The sequence below is a fragment of the Capsicum annuum genome, unplaced genomic scaffold (genome assembly GCF_002878395.1).
Source record: "Capsicum annuum cultivar UCD-10X-F1 unplaced genomic scaffold, UCD10Xv1.1 ctg995, whole genome shotgun sequence".
Classification (NCBI taxonomy): Eukaryota; Viridiplantae; Streptophyta; class Magnoliopsida; order Solanales; family Solanaceae; genus Capsicum; species Capsicum annuum.
In genome coordinates, this window is record NW_025896043.1 from 921991 (window position 1) to 934878 (window position 12888).

The window sequence follows — 12888 nt, forward strand, 5'->3', positions numbered from 1 at the left end:
AGACATTGATCAAATGGTGAAATCACCAATTCAAGAATAGAAGAGCAACATTCTTGAATGCTACTTGTTTTGTGGCTTAGTTGAATCCCGAAGATAGAGTTGTCACTTGTTCTTCCGTTTGCTCGTGGGAGAAACTCCAACTATCTTCAAGAAGCGTATTATCATGCCTCTAAGCCAAGCAAATTTTATTTTAAATTTCTTGTATAATTATCATTATTGTTCTAACAGTGTTCACGGTATAACTTCACAACGAGGAGAAAGAAATGTAAAACAGTTGAACTTTATCTTTACTTCTAAACCTTGACTTTCTTTACGTGATAGTTGAAAAAATTACATCAAAGAATAAAAATAATAACTAAATCTCTATCTCAAACTAGTCAAGATCAGCTGCCTCTGCCCGGTCCAAAAATTGAAAACAACAAAACTATACCACAATCCCATATTAATTGGGATGGGCTACATCAAAAATTGAGAAATTAAGAAAATAAACTCAAAAAATTGCTAGGACCATTAATTATATGTGCTTTTAGTTTTCAAAAATTTAAAGTGCCACAGGAGGAAGGAGCCACTTGGAGCCTTCAATATAGGCAAGGGAAATAAAAGGCTTTGCCTCTGCATCACTTAATTTCTTCACATATCCAACTCTATGATCCATTGCTGCTCCTGCTCCTTTGCAGTTATATTCCCCGTAATATATTGATCTGTAAATAATAATAATTTACATTTTATGTGTTGATAGTATTAAAAAAAAAATAGATGCACTTATATTGAGTATGGAATTTGAAAGCAAAAGAGTTTTTTTTATTCATGATCTAAAATAAATAATAGATATTTATGTGAATACAACTGTTTTATTAAGAATAACATAGAAGTTTTAAATTAAAGTATTTTTAAATATGAAAATATATTATTTTTGTAGAACATATTAAAATAAAACACACATCACATAAATTTAGATAGAGGCCGAAATACCAATATGAGCATATTACACTTACAAACTTTTTTTTAATTTGTTTGTCATATATAGTACTGAAAAAAGAAGAGTTGGTGACACTAGATAAATTTTGTAGCTTAAATATAAAGTTCGTCAAAGATTCTATTTATCGACATGTACATACTATCCAAAAAGAAAAAGGTATGTAAGAGCAATTTAGTAACAGATATTACACTTACAAACTTTTTTTTAATTTGTTTGTCATATATAGTACTGAAAAAAGAAGAGTTGGTGACACTAGATAAATTTTGTAGCTTAAATATAAAGTTCGTCAAAGATTCTATTTATCGACATGTACATACTATCCAAAAAGAAAAAGGTATGTAAGAGCAATTTAGTTACAGATTAACAATGATATTGATAACTAATTTTTATATATATATTTCATTTTGTAGTCTATACTTGCTGAATGCAAGAAAATCCAACAATAAAAAAATAAATTTAATTTAATTTTATATGTTGATAGTGACTTACTTGTCGTTTTCGGGTTTTCCATTATCAGACCATCCTTCAGGGTGAACAACATCAGTCATATCAGTATATGAAAAAACAACTCTAGAGAAAGGCTTCCATGCCCTTCCCAAGTATGCAGTTTTTCCAGTACCAGTAACCATACAATGCACAAATGAATATCCACTATCTACATTTGCTTCACCCCTTGCATGTGCTGTTATCATTGCCATTGGATCCCCTGGAATTACATGTAACTCTGTGTTCTGTATTTTCCAAAAAAAAATATAGAATAAAAGAATATTTCATTAAGTATGTTCTTCAAATGATCAGGTTATGTTAAGTTGAATTTGAACGGGTGAAATAAGTTGATTTAATAAAAGATAGGCTCAAAGCTAATTCATGCTGAAATGAGTTGGGTCAAGTAGGTTGGCTCAAGTAGGTTGAACAAAGGTTATATCCCAATACACCCAACTCAGTTACCAATTTTCTTTTTTAGTCTTCTTATAGTTTGTTTAATTATCAAAGACTAATATTTTCTTTTCATTATTAAGATCAAATAACATATCGAAAAAAAAAAAAGTTTTTCATGGATCAATTTAACAACAACAAATCTAGTACATTACCACAAAGTGGAGTCTGGAATTTTCATGAATTTGTTTAAGTAATTTATTTAATCCAAATCAGCACCAACTTTTGGTTGAGCTGAATCGTACGAGTCAAAATAGATTGAGTAAATAAATGAGTGAGTCATTCATTCGCTCAGAATTGAACAAATTGGACAAGTCATATTTGCATGAGCTAATTTTGTCATCCTTATCTAAAAATCAAGTTTAAATCATGAATCGATCTTAAGCAATTAAAAAAGGATTATGAATAAAGATTAAAAAGAATTGATTTTTCGTTTACCAGATATAAGGATTTGCCATTGCCAAAGATGAAATCAACAGTGCCTTCAATATAACAATCTTTAAAGAAATGTTTGCCACTATCATCACAAAATGTATCTTGAAATCCAAACATTTTACAGTTATACAATGATGCTTTATCTCCTCCTGTCCTCAGTGCTGCTGCTTGGGCCAATTCCCTTTTCCCATCTGGTCGTGGTGCAGAATTCTAATCACAAAAATTATATAAAGAATCAAATATATTAGACTTAACATTATGCCCAAAAAAAAACTATTGATATTGGAAGACCTAACGAATCAAGGAATTTTTTTTTTTTTCCTACCAATTGGGGCTCTATAGGGATGGTCTATAGGGTTTATAACTATTCTTCTTATTCTAACATGCTTAGCTAGTCAAGGTTTAAATTTTGTTCTACTCAAAATTTTCTGCTTCAAACCAATATCTTCCACTTGTTCGATTATTGTTGAACAGTTTTAGATATTAAACTATATTTCTTAGAAAGTAATTTTAATATGGCCGATTTTTTCCTCTTTGATAACCAATTTCGTAATAGCACCTTTTGCTTTAGCAAATTGTCTATCCCTTTTAGGGTGGGATGGGGTGGTGGGTCCAACTTCTTGAATCACATTACTATCTTATTTAAGAGTTTAAACTGGATAGAACAAAATTTTATTTTCTTAATTAAATCTCACTCTCCCACATACCAAAATAATTATATTTTATGTACGGACCCAACATGTTTTATTTTTTTATAATAGGTCAGAGACTTGAACCTAGGACCCCTACATGTTCTAATGTGATAATCTTATCTAAAAATATAATCTATTAGAGATCAGAAAACACACTTTTATCTTCTCAAATTATTGAAGATGGAATTACATAGCTGCTCAAGGATCATCGTGTAATTAGCATTAGGAAGTTTGTTAGAAGATATTTTATTTAGGTATTTGGTGATAGCTGTCAAGTTAGGCAGTTAGAGTAATTTAGTTAGCTAACTAGAAGGTGTATATATACATGTACTCTTTGATGTAAAGTTTCAGTTTTCAGAATAATACATCAAAACTTTCCTCTCTACTTATTCATTTTTGCTAACAAGCTAACTCTTATAGCCTGTGATCTCATTCAGAGCCTAACAATGGTGAAATCTAACATGGTATCAGAGCCACACGATCACCTTTGGTGATTCATTGATTCTGTTTCATATTTCACAAGCTTCGAAATTGAGAGCCCTAGCAATGGCAGTCGACAACACTTCTTGAAAATCTATGCCCCAATCATCCTCTGTTTTTTAGCCCAAGTGATAATTATGGTGTTGTTTTGATTTCTCTACAACTTACTGGATCTGAGAATTACTCTGTGTGGAGTCGTGCGATGCGAATTTCAATTCTAGGTCGAAACAAACTTGGATTCATCGATGGAACATACAAAAAGAAAAACTATGGTTCAAATTTAGCAACTCTCTGGGAAAGGTGCAATGCGATTGTTCTCTCATGGATAACAAACTGTGTCTACAAGGAACTCCTAAGCAGCATTGTTTACTCATCCTATTCTACTGTTGTGTGGAATAATCGTAAGGAGCGGTTTGATAAAATTAACGGTTTTCATGTTTTTCAGCTGCACAAAGAGATCGCAACTATTCATTAAGGTACTGATACTATCTCTGTGTATTTCTCTAAATTGAGAGAAAAATGGGTGGAATTTGATAGTATTGCACCAGTTCCTAGCTGTGATTGTCCGAAATCTCATGATTATGTTGATTTTATGCTTCTTCTCAAGCTCTTTCAATTTCTAATAGGGCTTAATGACTCATATGAGCAAGCTCGAGGTCAAATTTTGATGATGATTCCTGTTCCTTCTGTCAATAGAGCGTATTCTATGTTAATTGAGAGGGAAATCAAAGAAGCATTTCGTCAAACACATTGCCTACTGAAACTAATAAAATTACTGCTTTGCTATCACTTTGAAATGTGTCTGCACAGAGGTAAAATAGATATTATAATTCTTTTTGTGACTATTACAAGATGAAAGGTCACACAAGAGATGTGTGTTATAAATTGGTCGGTTATCGTAATGATTCAAGGTTTAGGAAGAAGGTGGAAATATGACTCATCCTGGACACTCTCAAGGTAACTTTCACACTGCTCATAATGCAGTCACACACTCTTCTTCCTCCATTCCTCACTACCACAGAGCTGACACTCATGATCAATTTGGGAGTAATGGGAGAAATTCCAAATTTAATAAAGGGAAATGGACTTCTAGGTTTGGTCGCAAACTTGAAAGCGATGAATGCAGTACTAGCACTGGTTCTAAAGAAAGTGATAATACTTTAGCTGACTGTGAGAAAGATGGCTCGTATGGTTTAGGTACAGGTGGAGGCTTTACTAAAGAACAATACAATCAAATTCTACATCTTCTTCACAAAGATGCAAAGCTGTCAGACTCAGCACCACAGGTGAATTCTATAGGTAATTCTGTTGCTGCACTTATGGTTGATCATAGCTCAACTGAGTGAATTGTGGACACTGGTGCCAAAAACCACATGACACCTCACTCTCATATACTTACCAACCTAAAGAACACTGCACCCTCACAAAATAAGGTGCAATTGCCTAATGGTACTTTTACTGATGCCACACACACTGGATCTTGTTCCATCTCTTTGGATACCACCCTCCATAATGTTCTACTTATCCCTAATTTTAAATTTAACCTTCTGTCAGTTTCTCAACTAACCAGAGCCTTACATTGTTGGTTATTATTCTTTCCTAATTTCTTTATTTTACAGGACCTCTACAGTGGACAGGTGAAGGGGATTGGTAAAGAGCATAAAGATCTCTACCTTCTACCTGTTCAAGCTCCCAATAGAGGCCCTTTCACTACATCAAAGTCTTTACATGTTCGAAATATTATTGATCCTACCTCAGTCCCACTCACGATTTGGCACCAAAGACTTTGTCACACTTTCACTTTTGTGTTGTCTCATCTATTTCCTGTTTCCTCTAAATTTAGTATACAAGATATTCATAATTGTACAGTGTGTGCACTAGCTAAACAATCTAGACTTTCATTTCCTTCTAGTACTTCTAGATCCACTTGTCCATTTCTACTTCTTCATGTTGATGTTTGGGGTCCATGTAGAATTCCAACTCATGATGGAAATAGACTTTTTGTCACTCTTGTTGATGACTATTCCAGAATATTATGGCTTTTTCTAATCAAATTGAAAAGTGATGTTCTTGTTGTTCTTCAAGATTTTCTTATCTTGATCAAAACTCAGTTTGGAGCTTGTGTTCATATCATTAGAATAGACAACGGTACAGAATTTGTAAATCATGAATATAGTAAATTGTTTAAGTCCTTAGAGATTGTCCATCAAAGAACCTGTATTCATACTCCACAACAGAATAGAGTTGCTGAAAGAAAGCATAGACACATATTGGAGGTGGCTAGAGCAACTAGATTTCAGGGTCATATTCCTCTCAGATTTTGGAGACACTGTGTCTTAACTGCTGCCTATATCATAAATAGATTACCCTCTCCTGTGTTGAAAGGTCTATCTCCCTATGAGGTATTTCACAAAGTCAAGCCTTCTTTCTAATATCTCAGAGTCATTAGTTGTCTTTGTTTTACAACATCCATTCCTAGAGGTGATAAGTTTCAACCAGGGGGTGTGCCAGCAGTTCATATGGGCTATAGTCAGTCCTTCAAAGGATACATCTTATATAATTTGCTAGATAAATGTTTCTTTATCAGTCGGGATGTCATCTTCAGAGAACATGTGTTCCCTTTCTCTCAACCATTTTCTACCTCTTGGCACCTATTCTCTACTTTTGAATCTGATGATAATATGTTTATACCTCAAGATCCACCAATCCTTACTCCAGTGACAGATGAGATTTCTCCATCATTACCTCAGGTTCCAGCTCCTCAAGTTGTTCCACCCATCATTCTTGATATGGTTCTTCCTACTAGATAGTCCCAAAGGGATAGAAGACCACCTATTTGGCAAAAGGACTATGTCATTGCCTCAGATCATTCCACAAAACCTTACTCTATTGATGAGTTTATTTCTTATGCACATCTCTCTCCTGCCTATCAATCCTTTATTGCAATAACATCAAATGAGATTAAACCAACTTCTTATAAGGCAGCTTGTTTAGATCGTAGATAGATATCTACCATGAAGGTTGAGATTTCAGCTCTAGAAGAAAATAACACCTGGAGAATTATTTCTTTACTTGCTGGTAGATCTGTTGTTGGTTGTAAGTGAATCTTTAAAATCAAGTACAACAATAATGGTTCAATTGAGAGATTTAAAGCCAGACTTGTGGTAAAAGGTTTCAGTCAGAAAGAAGGTCTTGACTACCAGAAAACCTTCTCTCTTGTATTAAAGATAGTTACAGTGAGGTCAGTCCTTGCAATTGTTGCAGATAACAATTGGCATGTACATCAAATAGATGTCTCAAATGCCTTTCTTCAAGGTGATCTCCATGATGAGGTGTATATGGAGTTACCTCCTGAATTTCAAGCTCCAACAAGATTTGCTGAGCAGAGGGAGAAACCAGTGTGCAGGCTCATCAAATCTCTTTATGGATTGAAACAAGCCCCTAGAGAATGGAATGTGAAACTCACTACAGCACTGATCAACCTTGGTTTTATTCAAAGTCAGTTGGACTATTCACTATTTACTAAAAAGGTTGGATCAGCTCTTATTATACTTTTAGTCTATGTGGATGATATTTAAATCACAGGGAATGATCTTACTAGCATCAATAATACTAAAGTAGTTCTTCACAAGATCTTTAAGATCAAAGATTTGGGAGAACTTAGATATTTCTTGGGCATTGAGTTTTCTAGATCAGAGAAGGGCATTGTTATGCATCAGAGGAAGTACTCATTGGAGATCATTTCAGAAACTAGTTTAAGTGCAGCTAAACCAGTATCTACTCCATTGGATCCTAACACAAAGCTTACCACCAAAGAATACGATGATGTGTTAACAAAAATAGTGATGATCCACTGTTGACAGATATTGGAAAGTATAGGAGGTTGATTGGTAAACTCTTTGTATCTAACTATTACCAGACCAGATATATCATTTTTTGTCTAGACATTGAGCCAATTTCTAAATCAACCTAAGAAATCTCACTGGAATGCTGCTTTAAAGGTTGTGAGATATGTAAAAAATAGGCTGGATTTGTCATACTATTTATATATAAGAAACTCACTGTATTTTGTGATGCTAATTGGGCATCATGCCCAAACACAAGAAAATTTGTATCTGGTTTTCTAGTTAAACTAGGAGATTCTCTAATTTCATGGAAATCAAAGAAGCAAGGGGTGGTGTCAAGGAGCTCAACTGAGGCAGAATACAGGAGCATGTCAAACTATATAGCTGAGGTGGTCTAGATAATAGAACTACTTAGAGCATTGAAAGTTGATATAGATATTCCTGTCACTATCTATTGTGACAACAGATCGGCTATGCAAATAGCTGCTAACCCAGTGTTTCATAAAAGAACCAAGCACATAGAACTTGATTGTCACTTTATCAGGGAGAAAATACAACCAGGGAAAGTGGAAACCAAATATATATCAACCAAGGAGCAATTTGCAGATATACTTACAAAGGGACTAGCTAAGTCACAGCATCAGACATTGTTATACAAACTAGGAGTGCACAATATCTTTGCACTCATAGTTTAAGGGGGAGTATTAAAGATGGAATTACATAGCTGCGCAAGGATCATCGTGTAATTAGCATTAGGAAGTTTGTTAAAAGATATTTTATTCAGGTAGTTGGTGACAGCTGTCAAGCTAGGCAGTTAGAGTGATTTAGTTAGCTAACTAGAAGGTGTATATATACATGTACTCTTTGATGTAAAGTTTCAGTTTTCAGAATAATACATCAAAACTTTCCTCTCCAATTATTCATTTCTGCTAACAAGCTAACTCTCATAGCCTGTGATCTCATTCAGAGAATGGTGAAATCTAACACAAATTCTTATCTTCGGCGCACTCATTGTTCTCAACTCAAATTATGTTCATTATGAATCTGCTGACTTTAGATCCTGAATTCTCTTCTAATGAAGCAAGAATACTTACCACAAAGTTGATATTAACAGCACTGAAGTATTCAGATTCAACAATCAATGTGGCACTTTCAACAGTGTTATATTCTTTTGCAGTTCCATGAAATATAAGATTTGGGACATTTTTAGGGTCTCCATATAATGTTATGAAAGGTTTTGACCTTTCAATTTTGACTTTTTCTGTGTAATTTCCACCTCCAATCCAAATAATCACTCTTCTTGTATTCCCTGCTGGGATGCTGTTAATGGCTTCTGTTAGTGTCTTGAAATCACCACTTCCATCTACCCTCACCTTCAACGTTCAAACGTAAATTCAAAATTTAGAATCAGTAAATTTAAATTCTACTAAAGTTGGCATTAATCTCAAATTGAAAACTCTTACAAAAATATTGATTTATATCATACGGAAAAAAAAATACAATAAAGAGCTAGTACTCTCTCTTCGTTTTATTTTACTTGAAGATGTTTGAATGCATGTGGGAGTACAATGGGTTTGTTGTTGTTTATGTTTGAATGTGCATGAAGTTTAGAAAGGAAAAAAAATAAAATTTCTATCTTAACATTAACATTTATATAGTGATCAAATCATGTCATTAAGGTAAAGCAGAAAGGTTAAAACTAATTTTTTAAATATATAAAAATGCCTGTCTTTTTTAATAACTAAAATGAAACTATCACAGATTTACGTTAAATGACCATTTTTTAATCCACTATTTAGATTTTGTCCCTACTTTTTTTAAATTCGTCGTGCAAATGTAGCCCCTGGACCGGCAAAATATTAGATTGTACGTTGTCTAAAGTATCATGACTAATATTTTCTCATAAGATTTTTAGTTTACTCAAAAAAAATATGTAGAACGCAACCTTAAATTTGGTAAATTTCAACAGAAATAAGAGAATTGACCATTTGCTAAACAACTATCCAGAAAGGAACAATCGACGAAAATGCAATATGGAAGCATGAAATATGTTTATGAATAATCTACAACAACAACAATGCGGTATAATTTTACAAGTAAAATTTGGAGAGGATGGTCCGTACGCAACCTTACCCTTTATTTATGAATAAGCTAAGAGGAAAGAAATTTAAAAAAATATATGTAAAAAGTCACCTTAATGATAGTTTTATTAGCCTCAGCAGCTACAAGGGCAGGGTCCAAAGTGCCCTTTCTTGTATCTATTGGCTTAACATTGGCATCAAACCAACTATTTAATTGTGATTTATCAGCTGGAATTGGTACCAAATCATCAGAAAAAACTCTGGGGATGAAAATAAGAATGGTTAAAACAATAGTTTCAATAGCAAAAATTGTGTTTTGTCTAGACATTTTTTTGATTAATTTCTTGAATTGAAATTGACGTTTTTATTAATTTTTACTATACAAATTTACTAAGTGTGGATATTTATAGAGTAAGAAAGAGGAATTAGAGGTAGATATTAAATTAAAATTAGTGGGAGATAATTTAGAGATAAAGGAAAGAGAAAATAACTATGTGGTAACACTAAAAAGGGGCATATGGATGATGGGATATTATTGAATTCTTGAAATTTTTTGCATGGTTTGTTTTGCTAATAGGTAAGTATTGGAAGGCAATACGAGTACTACGTTAATAGATGGTTTTTATTTAAGGTTGTTATAATTTATAACAATTTGGTTACGAGCACTTGCGTTCTAATTCTATATATATATATATATTGATAGTGTAAAAATATATTTACGCAATCAAGTTATTTATTTATTCAAATTTGAGTGCTACCTCTAGTTTCTCTTGTTAAACAAATTTAGAAAATAAAACCAAACCCACTTTCCATTTCAAGAAACCAAAAAAAAATATGGCTGGAAAAAACATTATATTTGTTGTGGAGACAATTATTATAACTATTATTATTTTCAATATTATTGGAGTATTTTGTGATGACTTAGTCCCAATACCAGCTGATAAATCACAATTAAATAGTTGGTTTGAAGCAAATGTTAAGCCATTAGATGCAAGAAAAGACACTTTGGATCCTGCCCTTATAGCTGCTGAGGCTAATAAAACTATTATTAAGGTTATTCTTTTTACACATATTTGTGTCGAAACTTGTGAACGTTTTATCTAAATATTTAAATTATGAGAGAATTTTAGATTTTATTGTTTTATTTTATATTATAATCTTCAAGATGCCTTCCACATGCGAAACTGGTATTTTTAAGGACGAAGTACGTTGATTTAATAATAGGTGACGATTAAATTTGATCATGGACTTGTGCGTGCAATAATATACATGTTAAAGTGCGCAACCATATTTCTTTTTCTCATAGATTAATTCATAATAAAAATATTTGCTTGTTTTTCTTATTTTCTTTTTGTGTTTGATCCATTCACCAAAACTATATCGTCTATTGTGATGAATTTAACATTATCCCCTACTTTGTATATCGATACAAACAACTTGTACATAAAGGGGGACATAAAACCATAACCTCTGACACATATGATTTTTAATCATGTATTTTTCTGGTATATAAATGAGAGCCTATATCCGTAATACTTTTATTTATTTAATTATATATCAACACGCCCCTTATGTCCGAACAATTTTTATATACTTTATTACCACACTTATCTGCCTCACGTGCATGCTCGAAAAAATTCTTTCTCTAATAAAGGGTGTTGGTGAGGTTTGAACTCAAAAAAATTTTCTCCTATGATATCATGTCTAAATATGTGATGATCTTATTAATAAGACAAAGTTATTTATTAATTATATGTGTAAAAAAGTCAATTCTAATAGAATTTAAAATTTACCACTCTAAATTCTGAATTTACCTAACTACAGGTGAGGACAGATGGAAGTGGCGATTTCAAGACACTGACAGAAGCCATCAATAGCATTCCAGCAGGGAATACTAGAAGAGTAATTATTTGGATTGGAGGTGGAAATTACACAGAAAAAGTCACAATTGAGAGGACAAAGCCTTTCATAACATTATATGGAGACCCTAAGAATGTCCCAAATATTATATTTCATGGAACTGCAAAAGAATACAATACAGTCAATAGTGCCACTGTGATAGTAGAATCTGAATACTTCAGTGCTGTTAATATCAACTTTGTGGTATGTATTCTTTCTTTTATTTCTAATTAAAATAAAAATAAAGTAATGTTATCATGATTTCAAGATTCAGAACGAGTTGATTTAGAATGAATATCATCTTATATATATTGTTCTAGTCAAGTAGGGGTGGGCATCGGTCGGTTCGGTTCGGTTTTGTATGTTATCGGTTCGGTTTATCGGTTTTCGATTTTTAAATATGCAAAACCAATAACCAACCAATAAGATAATTTTTATCGATTTTCGGTTTTTCGGTTATTGATTCTTAACGGTTCGGTTTTCGGTTTAACCAATAAGAAAAATACTTATAAAATAGAACCCATCTGGATCAAGTAGCGAAGGCGGTCGACGAGGGAAATGGAAACAGAAATGGGTCGGATAAAGAAAGACAGCAGAGGATTCAGTGGAAGTAAAGGCTTCAGTGGGAATTCATAGTTCAAGAACTCCATCTCTGTATAATCTTTCAACCTAACTCTTTTAAGATATGAATGCTTCAGAAATTGCATAAAACAAATGATTTACTTGATCAATATAGTCAGGGACTCCCTTGCTTCAAGAATGTTTTTCTCGTTTAAGAAATATTGCACTTACATAGGTGTTAGACTATTCACTGTATTCAATGACTAATTTTAAGAAAATATATGACTTATAACAAATTATAGCTAGGATATGTGGCTTACCAGATGCCCTAGAATATTTTTACCTTGTTCAAGCTTTTCGAGAACATCTATATCTTCCTCAATCTTAGTGAGTACAACCATCAATCTTAGTCTCTCGGTAGATCAGGGGGTTCGGAGGTCTGATTCTCAAGATTTGTACCTGAGGAAATTTACATCTACCAGTTGTCAGGGGGTTCGGGCATTGTATAATCTCCCTCCCTTCGTTAATTATCAATGGAGGAGCAAGTTATATGCAAGATTAGGAGGTGGATTCAACAAATTCAAAGAGGGTTTCTTATCAGGTGGATGTATCTTTTCTCAATGGACTGAATCCATCTTTTGTAGCATCAAAACGATAGATTTCACCTACATACTGGAGATTTCAGTTGGAACAAAGAAATGGTTAACAGGTACACAGAGACAGGAAGTAGAAAGGAAAAATAATTAGGAAGCTTACTAGATGAGGTTATCAACAACACCAGTGGGATGGTATTGATGATCCGAAGACGCAGCAGCTCAAGTTGTTCATTGACAAAGAAAGTCATGGAGATGCAGCGGAAAGGGAAGAAGATGAAAGGGATTTTCTTAGTTTCTCATTTCAGAAACCCTACTAGATATTTAGTTGATATATTTGGATATGATGAGTCAAGTTGGGTCGGGTCAGTTGACCCTTGGTTAATA

General features: G+C 33.2%; 2 protein-coding genes across 2 annotated transcripts in view; one reads left to right on the top strand and one right to left on the bottom strand.

Moving 5' to 3' along the window:
- Nucleotides 1-264: 264 nt before the first annotated feature.
- LOC124895741 (pectinesterase 1-like) lies at nucleotides 265-9827 on the bottom strand. The gene is made up of 5 exons (XM_047406172.1): nucleotides 9561-9827; nucleotides 8462-8740; nucleotides 2354-2560; nucleotides 1469-1710; nucleotides 265-701 (listed from the first exon to the last, which is right to left on the bottom strand). The coding sequence occupies exons 1-5, from the start codon at nucleotides 9774-9776 to the stop codon at nucleotides 542-544; spliced, it is 1104 nt and encodes a 367-aa protein (XP_047262128.1). The 5' UTR covers nucleotides 9777-9827; the 3' UTR covers nucleotides 265-541.
- Nucleotides 9828-10127: 300 nt separating this feature from the next.
- LOC124895742 (pectinesterase 1-like) overlaps nucleotides 10128-12888 on the top strand; it is an 8442-nt gene continuing 5681 nt past the window's right edge. Inside the window, exons 1-2 of the mRNA XM_047406173.1 lie at nucleotides 10128-10501; nucleotides 11273-11551. Coding sequence (XP_047262129.1) covers nucleotides 10283-10501; nucleotides 11273-11551 — 498 coding nt within the window. The 5' untranslated portion in view covers nucleotides 10128-10282. The remainder of the gene's footprint in view (nucleotides 10502-11272; nucleotides 11552-12888) is intronic.